The sequence below is a fragment of the Pristiophorus japonicus genome, chromosome 9 (genome assembly GCF_044704955.1).
Source record: "Pristiophorus japonicus isolate sPriJap1 chromosome 9, sPriJap1.hap1, whole genome shotgun sequence".
Taxonomy (NCBI): Eukaryota; Metazoa; Chordata; class Chondrichthyes; family Pristiophoridae; genus Pristiophorus; species Pristiophorus japonicus.
Genome location: NC_091985.1, coordinates 126843676 through 126863370, shown reverse-complemented (window position 1 = coordinate 126863370; position 19695 = coordinate 126843676). Strand labels below are relative to the sequence as shown.

Here is a 19695-nt window from a genome sequence, read left to right as displayed (position 1 = left end):
GAGGACAAGTTTAAGTTTTGAGTGCAGACCCTTCGTTAAAACAGACGAAGAGCCGACACCTAACATGAAAATTTGTCTGCTGTATATACTGATACCACTATTCTCAGCCAGAATGGAGATGATTAGGTAATTCCCCCGTCAAACACGCCTGGAGACTGCACTGCTGCAAGTGACTGGGATTGATTTTATGCACAGAATTTGTATTATGTAACCATTCTCCACTCACTGGGTCGAAATTTGCCCAGGAGTTGCTCCGTTTTTTTTGGAGCAAGTTGATTTTTCTGGAGTATCTTAAAAATCCCCATTCTGCACATTTAATTTGTGCCAGTGTAAGTGAGTTAGTTAGGATTTGTTTTTGTTTAGTTTTTTTTTCAAAAGGGGGCGTTAACAACCACCTACGCCTGTTTTGGCCATTTAAGCCAGTTTGGACAGCTAATAGTTGTTCCAAACTAACTTAGGCCAGCGTATGTGGCCGCACAGAAAACCCTTGCGGAGTATTCAGAAATCAGCACAGGTAGCCAGAAATGAGGGGGTGGGGGTGGGGGGGGAGGTGAAGCACAGAGGACCTTGCAAAGCACTAAACACCTTCACAACAACATTCATGAAGTACAAAAACCATCAATAATAAATAAATAAATAAATAATAACACTTGAGTCCTACCTGCATACTCAGCCAGGGAAGTCAGCGGGCCGAGCCGGCTGGTGCGGGAGGCCACTCGGCCAGGGATAGGGGCGGGAGAACTCAGAGAACGCACCGGCAGGCAGGGTAACTCGGAGAACGCACCAGCAGGAGAACGCATCGGCAAGCCCTTCAGCCAGGGGTAGGGGCGGGAGAATGCACCGGCAGGAGAATGCACTGATGCTTGTGTCTCTGGTTACCATGGCAGCCCGATCTTTTTGGCGCAGATCAAGGCTCCACCCCGCCTCGGGTTAGGCCACGCCAAAATGAAGAGATCCTAAGGGGAAACCTACAACACTTTTTTTTGGCGTACTTGGGCCGCAAAAAATCGGGCGTAACTCTTCAAGTACACCAAAAAAATACTTTGGGGAAAATTGAGCCTACTGTTTTATCCGGAGAAGTTGCTGTAATTTTGGTCATGAGTTCCACTTCCTCTAGTTCGTAGAGCCTCTTTAAATAGACTCAGTTTGCAGTAAAATATACCGTTTGATGCGAGTCCTGCCATAAGACTCGCTCCACCTCCAACTCATTAGCTGGCACAGTGGTGTCAGTCCACACTCAGCCATTGGTCTATTTTCTCCACAGAGGGTGACTCACCTGAGTGTATCCAGCATTTTCTGTTTCAGGTTTCTCATCTCTGCACTTTCTCGCTTTTCGTGTATAGTTTTGGTCTCCTTACCTAAGGAAGGATATACTTGCCTTTGAGGAGGTGCAATGAAGCATCACGAGATTGATGCCTGGGTAGAGATTGTGTTGAATGCATCTACATCCTCTCGAGTTTAGAAGACTAAGAGATGATCTCATTCAAACGTATCAAATTCTTAGAGGGTGTAACAGGTTAGGTGCTGACCCGCTTCTCCCCCCGCTTGGAGAGTCTAGAACTAGGGGTCATAGTCTCAGAATAAGGGATTGGCCATTTAGGGCTGAGACGAAGAAGAAAAATTTCTCTCTGGGCGTTTTGAATCTTTGGAATTCTCTACCCCAGAGAGCTGGGTTGCTCAGTCATTGAGTGTATTCAAGACTGCGATTGATAGATTTTTGGGCACTAAGGGAATCAGGAATATGGGGATAAGTGGAGTTGACACAGAAGATAGCCATGATTTTATTGAATGACGGAGCAGGCTCGAGTATGGCCCACACCTGCTCCTATTTCTTATGTTCTTAATTGTTTGGTTTTGCTTCAGATTACAGGATGTAAAACTAAAAGCAATTCTAAATGGAATATGTGCAATCCCAAAGAAACTATTTTTATTTCATAAAACCTTGGTACTATGGCTTGTGAAAAAAAGCATTCCATTAAAATGTAAATTCTGACACCACAGCAGCTAGCAAGACTTGTACTTGGTTTAATTTGGGGTTAAAGGGATGAAATTATGAAGTCAGGTTGCATAGACTGGCAGAGTCCAGAAGAAGACGGGGCATAATCTTAAAATTAGAGATAGACTGTTGAGGGATGAGGTCAGAAAACATATCTTCATACACAGTAGTGGAAATCTGGAACACTCTCCCCCAAAAAGCTGTTAAGGCTGGGGGATCAATTGAAAATTAAAAAACTGAGATTGCTAGATTTTTGTTAAAAAGGGATGTAGATGGAGATAAGATCTAATTGAATGGTGGAACAGGTTCAAAGGGCTAAATGGCTTGCATATGTTGTTCCCCCCCACCCCCTCCAATTACACTCTCACTCACACATGGTGTTCCTATGTTCCTTCCTAAATTAGAAGTGTACTGATTTTTTTTAAGTAAAAGCACTACTGATATACTTTCAGTATTACAACAGTGCACAAAAGATGTTATTTAATCAGACTGCCTTCTTCAGCCAAAACAAAATGGTTTCTGATTGGTTGCTGCTGACTTTTAAATTCTTAGATTAATCCAAAAAGCAACCTTGCTTATCCTGGCTCCAATTCTTAGCATTTTCTGAGCCTGGGAGAATTTGTATGGGAGTTGGGAGAGCAGCGCAATGCTCTTGTGTTGAGAGAAGATTTTGATTACCTGTCCTAATATCTCCTCCTGTACCTTGGTGTTAAAAATATTTTTTATTGATATTGCTCTTGTTAAGCGCCTTGGGATATTCTCCGATGTTAACTGCACTCTATAAATGTAAGTTGTTGAGAAGCAATAAATGTCTGGCTGATAGGTTTTGATAGCACAGGTGAAGCAATGGATCCGAGTTGACCATCATCGAGCGCTACATAGCTGGGAGTTAACGCGTTACTGACTTTAGCTGTCGGGTTGTGATCTTTAGGCAATTCAGAGACGATGGTTTCAGCTGCACTGATATTAATCTGGACACATTTGGACCAGCTGTGCACGCAGATTCACACTGGCACGATTGAGACAACTGTTTTAATTAAAGGGGCTACCTGACAGTTTCAAATGCCAGTGAATGCAGCCCCCATCTTTAATGTAACATCAGCAGATTACTGTACAGCTGGCAACTTCCTCCAGACCTTTAATCTTTTAATTTTGCAAGAAATGTAGCACAGATTTTTTTTGGAAGGCTTAACTAAACCATTGATCAATTTATCAGCCCTTTATTAAAACCCATCACTTCACATGTGCTTAATCCATGTTCGCAAAGCCCGGACAGTTGTCTCAGGCAGGCAACTGAGAAGGTTCTGTTGCATCAACATTCGAGCGGATGGTTGTACTTCTGATGCAGTGCACCCCCCCCACTCCCCCCCAAAAAAGGCTGTTGATGCTGGGAGGGTCAATTGAAACTGAGATTGATAGATTTGTGTTGGCAAGGATATTAAGGGTTACAGAACCAAGGCAGGTAGGTGGAGTTAAAATACAGATTAACCATGATTTCATTGAATGGCGGAAAAGACTTGAGGGGCTGAATGGTCTCCTCCTGTTCCTATGTTCTATAGTGCAGCAGTTCATTAATGAAAAGTACACAAGCGCCAGGATGCGCTCAAGAATAAAGGAAAATAAATTTGGGAAAAAAACAACGTCAGGACAGCCATATATAATTGGTTTCCCCAACCATTGACCAAATGATTAGTCATTCCAACATAATCTTGATATCTATCAATTCCCATTATTAAGCAGAGAGACTCCTAACCAAATAACAGATAATCAAGGTTCAGCTGTGCTTTTCTGAACGTGTTGACCAATTACTTAATCAGATTAGATCTGTGATAACTTCTGAATTATTTTAAACATTTCCTTTAATTTATCATTTATTTTTTTAATTGCAGGCATTCCCTTGCATATCCACTGGCATCTATGGTAAGTCCAGCTTTTTTGATATTTGTTATGACATGTGACACAACTAACCCTACTTATGTTTTTTTTTAATTGTTTTTCCTTTTCTCAATTGCAACACAAGTGTTTAGTCACGATGCTCCAGCTATTATGGTGTGGGACAGGCATGATGGACCAGTTGGTCTTTTTTTGCTTCATCATTTTCATATATTCGTATTGATCCTTCAACGGCCTCCTTCTCCCAATAAATGAGATCAGCGTCTCACTGTGTGAGGAATCTCATCCTACAGCTGCTCTTCTTGAATGTATTTTAAAAATATAACACTTAATCCAACGGAGCATCTGTATTTTTTTTACATTGTCATGGAGCATTACATTCACATGCAAAAACTAACCGCAGAGATATTTAACACCTAACTTTTCCCTCTGTTATGTGAGAAGAAATTCACAACGCAGATGTAAATTATCTAAAAATACTGGGTAAAAACAAAACAAAGTATATTTGGCTGACTGAAATTGGCATTTTATGATCCCACGCTGCTCTATAAGGCTCGCCATTCCTCCCGTGACAGGAAATAATATATTCAATATTGCATGACATACTCCCACTTCCCACGTTCAGCCGGGTGATCTGCGTTATAGAGGAAAAACTGGCCAGGGTGATATACCTTGCTGAATTGCTCATGTTGCGCACTCCATGGAGTGGCATTAGTCGTGTCTGTACCCAGCTTCAGATTTAGTAGGTAAGAACATTAGAAGACATTTTATTTATTCGTTTACAGGATAATTGCCCTGAAGATGGTGGTGAGCCACCCTCTTGTCCTGTGGTGAAGCTATTGCCACAGTGTTGACTTTGTTGCAGCTGAGTTGCTTCCTGGGCCATTTCAGAGGTCAGTTAAGAGTCAACCACAGTGCTGTGGATCGGGAGCCACATATAGGCCAGACCAGGTATGGGACGGCAGGTTTCCTTCCCTAAAGGACATTCGTGAACCAGAGGGTTTTTTACGGCAATCCAGTAGTTTCAAGTTCATTGGAAAAGCATGATTCAATCAAGCAGAGTCAGCATGGTTTTATGAAAGTGAAATCATGTTTGACGTATTTGCTGGAGTTCTTTGAGAATGTAACGAGCAGGGTGGAAGGGGGAACCAGTGGATGTAGTGTATTTAGATTTACAGAAGGCATTCGATAAGGTGCCACATAAAAGGTTACTGCACAAGATAAAAGCTCACTGGGTTGGGGGTAATATATTCGCATAGTTAGAGGATTGGCTAATGAACAGAGAACAGAGAATTGGGATAAATGGGTCATTTTCCGGTTAGCAAACAGTAACAAGTGGGTTGCCGCAGGGATCGGTGCTGGGTCCTCAACTTTTACAATCCATATTAATGACTTGGATGAAGGGACTGAGTGTAATGTAGCCAAGTTTGTGATGATACAAAGATGGGTGGGAAAGCAAATTGTGAGGAAACAAAAAATCTGCAAAGGGATATAGACAGGCTAAGTGCATGGGCAAAAATTTGGCAGATGAAGTATAGGCCCCAAGTTTCCACACGACAAAAAACGGGCGCCCCTCCGAGCTGGGCGCCCGTTTCTCGTGCCGAAAACGGCGCCGGAAAAAAAATGCGCGATTCTGGAGCGCCCTGCAGCTCCATGTCAGCTTGGCGCGGCGCCCAGGGGGGCAGAGCCTACCACTCGCGCCGATTTTGTAAGTGGGAGGGGGCGGGTACCATTTAAATTAGTTGGAGCGTTCGCGCACGCGCAGTGTGAAGGAAACATTGGCACTCGGCCATTTTTGTAGTTCTTTGTAGCTGTTTAATTTTTGAACATTTTTTAATAAAAGCACATTGCCATCAGCACATCAGCACTGAGGCTTCTTGCAGCAGTGAGAAGGCTGCAGGAAGCCTCAAAGTTGAGGCAGCTGTTTCCCTCCCCCCCTCCGCCCGCTGTCGGGAACGGCTTCTTCCTCCCCCCCCCCCCCCACCCCGCGGGAACGAACGGCTTCCTCCTCCTCCCCCCCCCGCAGGAACGAACGGCTGCTTCAACTTGTGAGGCTTCCTGCAGCATTCTCCCTGGCTGAAGCACTTTCACACAGGTAGGAAGATGGTTTATTTAATCTTTTCTTTGCTTATAAATTTTTATTCAGGTTGGATTCACTTGTATAATATTTGTATAAGTATAAATAAGGATTTATTATAGAATTTAATGACTTCCCTTCCCCCCCCCCCCCCACCTCGTTCTGGACGCCTAATTTGTAACCTGCGCCTGATTTTTTAATGTGTCGACAAGGTTTTTTCAGTTCTACAAAAATCTTCACTTGCTCCATTCTAAGTTAGTTTGGAGTACGTTTTCACTGTAGAAACTTTGAAATCAGGTGTCAGTGGCCGGACACGCCCCCTTTTGAAGAAAAAATTCTGTTCCAAAGTGAAACTGTTCTAACTGACTAGAACTGCAGAAAAAAAAATGTGGAGAATTGCGATTTCTAAGATAGTCCTAAAAATCAGGCGCAAATCATGTGGAAACTTAGGCACTTAATGTGGGAAAATATGAGGTTATCCACTTTGGCAGAAATAATAGAAAAGCAAATTATAATTTAAATGGAGAAAAATTGCAAAGTGCTGCAGTACAGAGACACCTGGGGGTCCTTATGCATGAAATGCAAAAAGTTAGTTTGCAGGTACAGCAAGTAATCAGGAAGGCAAATGGAATGTTGGCCTTTATTGCAAGGGGGATAGAATATAAAAGCAGAGAAGTCATAAGAACATAAGAAATAGGAGCAGGAGTAGGCCATACGGCCCCTCGAGCCTGCTCCGCCATTCAATAAGATCATGGCTGATTTGATCATGGACTCAGCTCCACTTCCCTGCCCGCTCCCCATAGCCCCTTATATCCTTATCATTTAAGAAACTGTCTATTTCTGTCTTAAATGTATTCAATGTCCCAGCTTCCACAGCTCTCTGAGGCAGTGAATTCCATAGATTTAAAACCCTCTGCGAGAAGAAATTTCTCCTCATCTCAGTTTTAAATGGGCGGCCCCTTATTTCTAAGATCATGCCCTCTAGTTCTCGTCTCCCCCATCCGTGAAAATATTATCTCTGCATCCACTTTGTCAAGCCTCCTCATAATCTTATACGTTTCGATACGATCACCTCTCATTCTTCTGAATTCCAATGAGTAGAGGTCCAACCTACTCAACCTTTCCTCATAAGTTAACCCCCTCATCTTTGGAATCAACCTAGTGAACCTCCAAAGCAAGTATATCCTTACGTAAATATGGAAACCAAAACTGCACGCAATATTCCAGGGGTGGTCTCACCAATACCCTGTACAACTGTAGCAAGACTTCCCTGCTTTTATATTTCATCCCCTTTGCAATAAAGGCCAAGATTCCATTGGCCTTCCTGATCACTTGCTGTACCTGCGATTATCCTTTTGTGTTTCATGCACAAGTACCCCCAGGTCCCGTTGTACTGCAGCACTTTGCAATCTTTCTCCATTTAAATAATAACTTGCTCTTTGATTTTTTCTGCCAAAGTGCATGACCTCACACTTTCCAACATTATACTCCATCTGCCAAATTTTTGTCCACTCACTTAGCCTGTGTATGTCCTTTTGCAGATTGTTTGTGTCCTCCTCGCACATTGCTTTTCCTCCCATCTTTGTATCGTCAGCAAACTTAGCTACGTTACACTCAGTCCCTTCTTCCAAGTCGTTAATATAGATTGTAAATAGTTGGGGTCTCAGCACTGATCCCTGCGGCACCCCACTAGTTACTGATTGCCAACCAGAGAATGAACCATTTATCCCGACTCTCTGTTTTCTGTTAGTTGGCCAATCCTCTGTCCATGCTAATATATTACCCCCAACCCTGTGAACTTTTATCTTGTGTAGTAACCTTTTATGTGGCACCTTGTCAAATGCCTTCTGGAAGTCCAAATACACCACATCCACTGGTTCTCCTTTATCCACCCTGTTCATTATATCCTCAAAGTATTCCAGCAAATTTGTCAAACATGACTTTCCCTTCATAAATCCATGTTGACTCTGCCTGACCAAATTTTGCTTTTCCAAATGTCCTGCTACTGCTTCTTTAATAATGGACTCCAACATTTTCCCAACCACAGATGTTAGGCTAACTGGTCTATAATTTCCTGCTTTTTGTCTGCCTCCTTTTTTAAATAGGGACATTACATTTGCAATTTTCCAATCAGCTGGGATCTCCCCAGAATCCAGGTAATTTTGGTAAATTACAACCAATGCATCCACTATTCCTGCCGCTACTTCTCTTGCAACCTAGGATGCAAGCCAACAGGTCCAGGGGATTTATCTGCCTTTAGTCCCATTATCTTACTGAGTACCACCTCCTTAGTGATTGTGATTGTGTTGAGTTCCTCCCCCCTATAGCCCCTTGACTATCCGCTGTTGGAATATTGTTAGTGTCCTCTACCATAGAGTCCTGCTACAACTGTACAGGGCATTGGTGAGGCCACACCTGGAGTACTGCGTACAGTTTTGGTCTCCGTATTTAAGGAAGGATATACTTGCATTGGAGGCTGTTCAGGGAAGGCTCACTCAGTTGATTCCGGAGATGAGCGGGTTTACTTATGAGGATAGGTTAAGTAGGTTAAGCCTATACACATTGGAGTTCAGAAGAATGAGTGGTGATCATATTGAAACATATCAGATAATGAGGGGGCTCGACAAGGTGGATGTAGAGAGGATATTTCCACTCATAGGGGAAACTAAAACTAGGAGACAAATTCTTAGAATAAGGGGCCGCCCATTTAAAACTGAGATGAGGAGGAATTTCATCTCTGAGGGTTGTAAATCTATGGAATTATCTGCCCCAGAGAGCTGCGGAGGCTGGGTCATTGTATATATTTAAGGCAGAGATAGACAGATTTTTGAGCGATAAGTAAGGAGTTATGGGGAGCGTGCAGGGAAGTGGTTCTGAATCCATGATCAAATCAGCCATGATCGTATTAAATGGTGAAGCAGGCTCAAGGGGCCGTATGGCCTATTCCTACTGCTATTTCTTATGTATTATCAGCTTTTTAATTCCAGATTTCTTTTGTTAATTAACTGAATTTAAATCCCCAGCAGCCATGGTGGGATTTGAACTCATGTCTCCGGATTATTACTCCATGCGTCTGGATTACTTGATAGAATTAGAAAGATAAATTGACATATTGAGCCCATTCTTTTGAGACGGGGTGGCAGAGGAAAATCCAGTTCCCTATCATTGACAACAACGCGCATTTGAATACCATTTTTAATGTAGCAAAATGTCCCAAGGCGCTTCATATAAGTGATTATCAAACAAAATTTGAAACCAAGCCACTTAAGGAGATATTAGGACAAAAGCAAAATACTGCAGATGCTGGAAACCTTAATAAAAACAGAAAATGCTGGAAATACTCAGCGGATCAGGCAGATCCGTGGAGAGAGAAACAGATTTAACGTTTCTGGTTGATTACCAAATTCTAATTACCAAAAACGTTCACCCTATTTCTCTCTCCGCAGATGCTGCCTGACCTGCTGAGTGCTTCCAGCATTTTCTGTTTTTATTAAAGGAGGTAGTAGGACTGGTAACCAAAAGGTTGCTTAAAGAGGTAGGTTTTAATGAGCTTAAAGGAAGGAAGAGAGGCAGGTTTAGGGAGGGAGTTCCAGAGCTAAGGGCCCAGGCAGCTGGAGGCACGGCCACCAATGGTGGGGCGGTGAAAATGGGGGGTGCTCACAAGGCCAGAATTGGAGGAGCGCAGAGATCTGGGAGGGTTGGAGGTCTGGGTCTATCACAGAATGAACACAGTTAATAAGCCATGGGTAAGGAATTTTAATTTAGTTTTAACCTGCATTATGACAATATCTGCTCAGTGCTAAGAGAGAGGTGTAAAATGTCCATCTGTCACCTGATCATTTCTGATATTTTTAAAATGCGTAATTGTCCCACAGAGTTGATTGTGATTCTACGTTTCATATCTATTTTAATACAGTTATAAGTAAGATTGAGATTCCATCTGTTGTATTTTATTCATTTCTCAGTGGAATTGCTAAAGTACAGCAAAGAAAACTGTAAATTAAGGAATATGTGAAATTAATATTTTGATTGCATTTTGGTATGTGCTCACTCTGTACAACCAATGACTAGAAAATACATTTTGTTTAATTTAGATTCAGTTCTTTTTTAATATCCACTGAGGAGACAAAAAGCCAATCATTATTTTGGCAAGCTTTCATATTCTAGACTGTGTATTATGCTCCAAGCAACAGACTCAATACCTACTGATCATGAGGAGAAGAGTTTCACCCTCCAGGGGGCACAAGTAGAACATTAAAACATTCAGAGTAAGAAGAGAAGGCAGGCAGAACATTTTCTCCCAAAGGGTACTCCGACTTATGGAATACATTTCTCGGAAAGTGCACAGTATGTGGGTTCAAGAAGCAATTAGATGATGTTTCTGGAGAGAGAAGAGATATGATGAGAAAGTTGCAGTTAGTCTATTTTGAAGAGCTGGGCTTGTTGGGACTAGTGATGTTATCCTGTTCCTATAAATCCTTGGCCTGAATTTAGGGCGTTAATCGTGGTGGGGCGTTAAAGTTAGCGCCTGAAAATAGTTGCGCCTCCGACTGCAAGTTTCGGCGAAAATGTAAGTTGGAGGAGTGTTGGCGTTACGTCAGGCGTTACACAACGTACTTTGTGCGCCCAAGCCAAAACTTGCGGCAGTAAAGAAGTTTCATTGTTTTTTAGTGCCCTGCAACATAACGTTTGATATTGTATAGTTTTATTTTGGTGGGCGCTGTTTTTGTGACTTTGTTGCAGTAAAACTTGTGACTCATCATTTGCCATTGCTGTCTTGTGCATCATTCCAACTTTCACCAGAGATGTGCTTTTATGGGGGCACATAGCATGTCCAGTATTAGCTCCATCCCTCAGTTTCCTCCATTTAGGAGAGCCGGTCCATTACAAGCTGGCGACGTGCGGATGTTGGTCCAGCAGCTTCTCCGCGCTGCCTCCCCTGTGGATGGTGTGGCTATCCAATGGGGGCCTCACCAGGCTCCTCTTCGTCGCCTCCTCCTCCTGAGGTGGGCTTGCAAATCCCCACTGGCAATGCCTGGCCCCTCATGATGGCCAAGTTGGGCAACATGCAGCACACCACAATGAATCGGATACCCATTGAGGGAAGTATTGAAGGATGCCTCCAGAGCGGTGCAGGCATCGGTCTGCCTGTAGGAGATGGCATATCTTTGTCAGCACTTCCTTTCGGAAGCGCAGCCTGCTCATACACTGCTCCTCAGAGAGCTGGAGGTCTGAGCATTGGTGCCTGCAAACCCGTGGGGGTTAAGCCCTCCTCCCTGGATGTCTTTGGCCTCTCATCATCCGTGAGCCGACATGGCCAAGAGTCCTTCCTCTAGCTTGACTCCGCCTGGCAATAGCATGGAGCATGATACGCTGGTGAACTAGTAATGCCCCCATTATATTTTCTTGATGAAGTTGTAAGGGCACTGTAATGGCTGATAAAAGTGAAGTTTGCAAGTTGGAGCTTCACACAGCATTATGTGTGCAACCATTGCAGTCAATATGACCTGTGATGTAGGATCCTCATCCCTCCATTTAAAAATGCTGCCAATACTGCCCGCCACACCCTGGGACCGCCTGTTTTTTTCAGGCATTTCCTGTGGGGGGCGTTAAATGAGGCATTAAGGCCAAATGTTCCATCTGGGGCGCTAGCGCAGCCTTGCACGATGATTGACGCCATCATTATGCTAAAAACGGAGGGCGGAGCGGTAAGTTTTTGCACCGACGCAACCAATAGCAGAATCTTCTGGCCGGGCGGCAAATCCTGGATGCCTGGCATAACGCCTAAATACAGCATTTAATGCTTCGCAGGGGGCGCTGACCGAGGCGTAAATGAGCCAAAAATCCAGCCCCATATCTTTAAAAATTCATTCTTGGTATGTAGGCATCACTAACAAGGCCATCAATTATTGCTCATCCTTAGTTACCCTTGAGAAGATGATAGCGGGCCTTTTTCTTACACCACAGCAGTCCGTGTGGTGAAGGTAGTCGCACAATGCTGTTAGTAGTGAGTTCCAAGATTTTGACCCAGCAACGATGAAGGAATGGTGATATATTTGCAAGTCCGGATGGTGTGTTTCTTGGAGGGGAACCTGGAGGTGATGTTGTTCCATGTGCTTGTTGCCTTTGTCCTTCTAGGTGGTAGAGGTTGTGGGTTTCGGAGGTGTTGTTGAAGAAGTCTTGGTGAGTTGTTGCAGTGTATCTTGTAGATGGTACACACTGCAGGCCACGTTGCACTGGTGGTGAAGGAAGGGAATGTTTAAGGTGATGGGTGGGGTGGCAATCAAGTGGGCTGCTTTGTCCTGGGTGGTGTTCTTTTGAGCTGTTTGAATCAATTCTCAAATTAAGTATCCAAGTGTATCGTTTGCACATTTGCTAGTCTCCATTACATTTTCAAAACACTCAAGAGTTGAATATTTGGATCAACTGAGACCTCAAATTTGGATTCAGATGTTGAATTCTCTCCACCTTTAAAAATATCCTCAAAACTCACATCTTCAACCTAGCCTTCAGTCACCCCCTCTAATATCTTCCTAGCTCAGTCACCATTTTCATTGTACCTATTATTGAAGCGCCTTGGATTTTTTTAATGCTATATAAATGCAAGTTGAAGTAGCTGAAAACTGAATTGAAAATGTTCATAAATAAAATGAGGGACGTTTGAAGGAAGATTCAGAAAAGCCATATTTGTTAACAGATGCCTTGCTACATTTTATATTTGAAGTAACATAAATTGCATTACCTCGCCTTTATGCAATGGTATGTGTGTGAATCTGAGGGAACCATTTTAAATTCATGTAGCATAATGAGTGATCTGTAAAAAGCATTTTTCGTGCTTCAAATGTTATGTTGGAATATTGAAATTAATCTCAGTAGCGCTCTCTCAAGCACTGTATAATTAGGCAATGCTGAGATCTGACATGCCCTTCCGAGCTTTAATTGTTATAAATTTTAAGATCAGTTTAATTGTTCTTCTCACCTGTGACCGTACAAAGGTGTTATTGCAGAAAATGGGAAGGAAGCTTAGTATGCCAGTGCCATCATTAGCTGTGGTATCGCTTTTAGAAATGCTGATGATTAATAGACCTCTAGAATATGACATAATTTAGAAGTTTGTGAATACTCGTGTGTTCTGCAAAACAAAGACCATGCGGGGGGAATTGCCCTCCACCTTGTTTGGGGCGGATACTTCAAATTATTTGAATTATTGCCGTCCGGTGGGAGTCGGAGGGAAGATCAGGAAAATTCGCTCTTTAACTCTTGACACTGTTTCCCAGCTTTTGGGGCGCTGTTGGAGGCAGGATCGGGAGCAGGACAGTGATGACGACAGTGCGACACGGACGTGCCGCGTCGCACTAACACGTTGCAACGTCCCTCCCCTTCCCATAAAAGGAAGCGACGCTGCGAGTCCTAGTGAGGCCTCTGTGGAGCCCATTGAACCATCAGGGAGGGGTTCGGCCCGGCCAGCAACCCAGCACCCAAGAGGAGGTGCCGGTCTGCCTGTTGGCGGCCCGGCCGAATCAGTGGCCGCCATTGTCGAACTGACTCGGGAGTCAGCTGACAATTAAAACAAAGTGGCGGCCATGGCAGTGCGCCCTCCCCTTTAAGGGCGGCCGCACCGCCCAGCCACTGGCAGCTTCCCACCCTGCGAAGCTGTCGAGAGCACCGACCGGCAGCGGCTGTGCTCCCGCGGGGCAATTTCCCCCGCAGGGCCGAAAAGGGGTCGCATCCGGTCGGTAAGGCATCGGCGCATGGCCGACAACCGGTCAGAGCGCCGGATGGGGCGGAAACTCGTTTCCACCGTCCCCGGCCCGGAGGCAATTGCGGGTGGGTCGGCCCCACTGCCTGTCCCCAGTTGGAAAGGCCTTAAAGAAAAAGGGGCAATTTCAGCCCCCTTATTTCCAGTTCTGAGAGATGAAAATCATAGCAAGCAATATTTGTCCAGAGTAGGTGATGCTCGGCTGGGAACTGTAGAAAATGTATACGAGCTCAAAGTTTGTTAAAGTTAAAAGGGAACTCTGAATATTCAAACAACTTAAGGATTTCCAGGATCAGTATTTTTTTAAATAAAACTCTTTTCATCAGTTCTATCTTCCCATTAAATACATCACGCACTGCATTGACTCAGCTCATAATTCCAAGTTCTTTTCAATCACATAACATTAGCTATGATGAAGCATGTAGTATAAGAACATAAGAATTTGGAGCAGGAGTAAGCCATACGGCCCCTCGAGCCTGCTCCGCCATCCAATAAGATCATGGCTGATCTTTGACCTCAAATCCACTTTCTCGCCCGATCCCCATATTCTTTGATTGTGATTCTCTTAGAGTCCAAAAATCTATTACTCTCAGCTTTGAATATTCTCAACGACTGAACTTCCACAGCCCTCTGGGGTAGATTCACCACCCTCTGCATGAAGAAATGTCCCTTTATCTTCGACCTAAATGGCCGACCCTTATCCTAGTTCTGGACTCTCCAACCAGGAGAAACAGCCTCTCAGCATCTACCCTGTCAAGCTCTCTGAGAATTTTATGGGCTGGATTTTTGGCTCCCTTGCGCCTCTGGTAGTGCCCCAGAGGTGCGATAAAGGGTGTTTTAAGGCATAACAGTGGGCTGACAGCTTTTACCACCCGGTCGATAAATCCGGCTTCGGGTTTGCGACGGTGCAAAAGCTTACCGCACCGCCCCGGATGCAAAATTAGGCCCTGATAAACAAGGCGGTCTCACCATCCAGTAGGCTGTATTTGCGGCATATTTAATTTGAGGGAGGAGGGTCCTGCAGCGCAGGTCACATTGACTGCAACGTTTGCGCACAGCACGCTGCGTGAAGCTCTGACTTGAAAGCAGTACTTTTATCTGCCATTGCAGTATCCTTATCTCTTCAGTGAAAGAATTTAATGGAGGCATTACTAGTTCGCCAGCATAGCACGCTCCATGGTAATACTAGGTGGCGGCAGGATACAACAAGGGCACTTGGCCATGTCAGCCCACTGACGAGGAGAGACCGAAGACGTCTGGGGAGGGGGGCTTATTCCCCATGGTTTTACAGGCACCATCGCTCATACTGCTGACAGAGATATGCCATCTCATACAGGCAGACTGATGCTTGGACCACTCTGGAGGCAGCCTTCAATACTCGCCTCAACAGGTATCCAAATTCATTGTGGTGTGCTGCATGCTGCACACCTTGGCCATCAGAGATTATGGGCCCAAATTTCCCCAAGAGATGCTGTTTTTTTGGGAGCAACTTGATTTTTCTGGAGTATCTTAAAAATCCCTTTTCTGCTCATTTAATTTGCACCAGTGTAAGTGAGTTAGTTAGGATTTTTTTTAGTTTCGTTTTTTTTCCCAAAAGGGGGCGTTACCAGCCACTGACTCCTGTTTTGGCCATTTAAGCCAGTTTGGACAGCTAATAGTTGCTCCAAACTAATTTAAGCCAGCGTATGTGGGCGCTTGTGGCCGCACAGAAAACCCTTGTGGAGAGTTAAGAAATCAGCGCAGGTAGCCTCCAAATACAGTGTTATGATAGGAATGCTATTTTTTTTTTAAATTCCAAGCAGCGAGACTGGACAGGGTGTAGGTGCTATCAGCCTGATTAAATTGAGTATGGGGTTTTTACAAGAATTAAAATGATCTTGTAATGAAGGCTGAAGTATCGGGGCCACTTAAGCAAGGGGAGGGTTTTCTTTGTAAATAATAGATCAAGAGCACCAATGCTCTTGCCTAATGGATGCGTGTGCTGCATCACACCACATTGGATTTTGACTTCTGCAGCATAGTGTGACTGATAATTAGTAATATTTTAGAATTCTATGCAGTAGTGGGTGAGCTGTAAGATACTGCAGATAGGGAATTTTTAGTAAAGATAGCTAGGTATTAAAATACTGGAACATCTTTGAAAATTCTTTCTCCCCCTCCTCGCCGATCAAAACTCTTCCCTCCCACCAACCTGTTTCTTGTATCCCTCAGCGTGAGAAGGCAGAGGCCAGCCTGTGCGGCAGGCCACTTGGCCTGGGATAGGGGCGGGACGTGTTGGGTCCCACGCTGCAGGCATCATCATCATAATCATGAGATTGCTGATCGCAGCTAAATGTATTGAAATGCCTTTGAATGTGCTGTACAGATTTTTTTATGAATAAAGTATATTTTGAAATATTTTTAAAAATCATAATCATGAGAGGAGCTACTGCACATGCGCAAACGCTCCAATGCTGCCGGCACTCTTACAGACGCTGGGCCCAAGCCCCGCCTCCCTGCTGGCTCTTTTTCAGCAGCATGGCCCTAGCTCCGCCCCCCACTGCTTTTGCCACGCCACGCCAAGGCCTGGGACGGTCCACAGAGTGGGGAGAATACGGAGCTACATTTTCGCGCCGTTTTGGGAGTAGAAAGTCGGCGCACCTCAGGTAAGTGCGCCGTAAAAACCAGTGGGGAAAATTTGGGCCCATTGAAAATAAACTAGCAAAAACTATAAAAACAGATAGCAAGAGTTTTTGCAGGTATATAAAAAGGAAGAGAGTGGCTAAGGTAAATGTTGGTCCCTTAGAGGATGAGACTGGGGAATTAATAATGGGGAACAGGGAAATGGCAGAGATTTTGAACAAATATTTTATATTGGTCTTCACGATAGAAGATACCAAAAACATCGCAATAATGGAGAACCAAGGGGCTATAGGGAGGGAGGAACTTAATACAATCACTGTCAGGAAAGAAGTAATTGGTAAAATAATGGGACTAAAGGTGGACAAGTCCCCTCGACCTGATGGCTTTCGTCCTAGGGTCTTAAAATAAGTGGCTGCAGAGATAGTGGGTGCATGGGTTGTAATCTACCAAAATTCCCTGGATTTTGGGGAGATCCCAGCGGATTTGAAAACTGCAAATGTAACGCTCCCATTTACAGAAGGAGGCAGACAGAAAGCCATAAACTGCAGACCAGTTAGCTTAACGTCTGTCGTTGGGAAAATGCTGGAGCCCGTTATTAAGGAAGCAGTAGAAGGACATTTGGAAAAGCATAATTTAGTCAAGCAGAGTCAGCATGAAAGGGAAATCATGTTTGACAAATTTGCTGGAGTTCTTTGAGGATGTAACGAGCAGGGTGGATAAGGGGGGACCAGTGAATATGGTGTATTGGGATTTTCAGAAGGCATTCGATAAGCTGCCACATAAAAGGTTACTGCACAAGATGAAAGTTCACACGGTTGGGGGTAATATATTTGCATGGATAGAGGATTGGCTAACAAACAGAAAACAGAGAGTAGGGATAAATGGGTCATTTTCCGGTTGGAAAACAGTAACTGTGGGCTGCCACAGGGGTTGGTGCTGGGCCTCAACTATTTACAATCTATATTAATGACTTGGATGAAGGGACCGAGTGTAATGTAGCCAAGTTTGCTGATGATACAAAGATGGGTGGGAAAGCAAGTTGTGAGGAGGACACCAAAAATCTGCAAAGGGATAGTGACAGGCTAAGTAAGTGGGCAAAATTTGGCAGATGGAGTATAATGTGGGAAAGTGTGAGGTTATCCACTTAGACAGAAAAAATAAAAAAGTAAATTATTATTTAAATGGAGAAAAATTACAAAATGCTGCAGTACAGAGGGACCTGGGGGTCCTTGTGCATAAAACACAAACAGATAGTATGCAGGTCAGGTAATCAGGAAGGCAAATGGAATGTTGGCCTGCTACAACTGTACAGGGTATTGGTGAGGCCACACCTAGAGTACTGAGTACAGTTTTGGTTTCCTTGTTTAAGGAGGGATATACTTGCATTGGAGGCACTTCAGAGAAGGTTCACTCGGTTGATTCCTGAGATGAAGGATGTTATATATTTAAATTTGTTTTTACTCTGTATAGCCACCAGAGGGCTCATCCCCTGGAGTCCCAAGGGATCCCATAATCCCTTGGGAGCACAGGTATTTAAGGAGGCCTCACAGGTTGGAGAGGCACTCTGGAGACCTGCAATAAAATACTACGGTCACACTTTGCTTTGAGCTCACAGTGTTCAGTCAGACTCTTTCTCCATACTTAACAAAGGCATTGACTTATGAAGAAAGGTTGAACAGATTGGGCCGGTACTCTTTGGAGTTCAGAAGAATGAGAGGTGATCTTATTGAGAAATATAAGATAATGAGGGGGCTCGACAAGGTGGATGCAGAGAGGATGTTTCCACTCATAAGGGAATCTAGAACTAAAGGGCATAGTTTTAGTATAAGGGGTCGCCCATTTAAAACTGAGATGAGGAGAATTTCTTCTCTGAGGGTTGTAAATCTGTGGAATTCTCTGCCCCAGAGAGCAGTGGAAGCTGGGACATTGAATATATTTAAGGCGGAAATAGACAGACCTTTGAGCGATATGGGAGTAAAGGGTTATGGGGAACGGGAAGGGAAGTGGAGCTGAGCCCATGATCACATCAGCCATGATCTTATTGAATGATGGAGCAGGCTCGAAGGGCCAAATGGCCTACACCTGCTCCGATTTCTTACGTTCAAGTGGGGATTGCATGGCCTACCTCAGGAGGAGGAGGACAACGAAGAGGAGCCTGGCGAGGCCCCGATTGGATAGCTATAACATCCACAGTGGAGGCAACGTGGAGAAGCTGCCGGACCAACAGTTGCATGTCGCCAGCTCATAATGGACCGGTTCTCCGAAGTGGAGGATACTGAGGGATGGAGCTAAAACTGGACACGCTATGTGGCCCCATAAAGTCACATCTCTGGTGAACGTTGGAATGATACACAAGGCACCAATGGCAAAGGATCAAAGAGACATTTTACTGCAACAAAGTAACAAACACTCCCCCCACCAAAAGAAAACCATACAATATACAGTGTTCTGTTGCAGAGCACTGACCAACAATGAAGTGCATTAAATCAACAGAACTATTTACAAGCGTAATGAACAAAAATCAGGGCATATTCACAACCTTGTCGTACACATTATTCGGATTTGCCCTGGGTTCCCCCCCCCCCACCACACCCTTTACCCCCCCCCCCCCATGCCTGTTGCTGCTCCTCAATGAGGCCTGAGTGCCTACAACAAGGCTGCTTGAGGGCTGCTGTGTTCGGGGGTGCAAGCGGCCTAGGATGCTACTCTGGACCTGGAAGGCCTGGCAGCGGAATGCTGTGCCTCAGCATTGGCGGCAGCAGTCTCTGATGGATTAAGAGTGGATCGTGTTAGGTGGAAGGTCGGAGAGTCAGTTGTGGGAGCCGGAATGCTGTCACCTTGAGGAAGGATAGCACCTTCCATTTCCTGGGGACCACTGACATTCACACGGGGCTGGGCCTCAGCATCCGGAACATGATGTGTCACCACAACTTACTGGTCTGCTTCAGCACCGTAACTTCCCCGTTGGACAGTGGGGGAGACAGAGAGGATGGCATCAGTCAGTGACCGCATGACATCAAGCTGGAGCGTAGCTTGTGCCTACGGTGCGTTCGCTGCTGCAACATGGCATGCGCCACACACTCTGGAACGCTGCTGGAGCCCATCTACCTCTGTGAGCAGCCAAGGATGGGCTTGCTGGAGTCCTCAGATGCATGTGGAATGCGTGAGGCGGCCCCCATCACACTCACAGCAAGTGCGTCTATGCTCTGGGGGACCCTACTCAATGCATCCATGAGGTCACGGTGCATTTCTGTGTTCTCCCTGGACATTGCTACCCAAGTCCAGGTCCGCATCTGCCTGTGCCTGAGCAGGACTACTATGTCAACTCACCTTCCAGGTGGCCTCCGA

At 44.7% G+C, this 19695-nt stretch overlaps 1 protein-coding gene across 4 annotated transcripts in view; it reads left to right on the top strand.

The window, feature by feature from the left end:
• macrod2 (mono-ADP ribosylhydrolase 2) overlaps window positions 1–19695 on the top strand; it is a 1460169-nt gene that overhangs the window by 974429 nt on the left and 466045 nt on the right. For all 4 annotated transcript variants that reach the window (XM_070889818.1, XM_070889820.1, XM_070889817.1 and 1 more), the window contains one exon: window positions 3886–3916. In XM_070889818.1, coding sequence (XP_070745919.1) covers window positions 3886–3916 — 31 coding nt within the window. The remainder of the gene's footprint in view (window positions 1–3885; window positions 3917–19695) is intronic.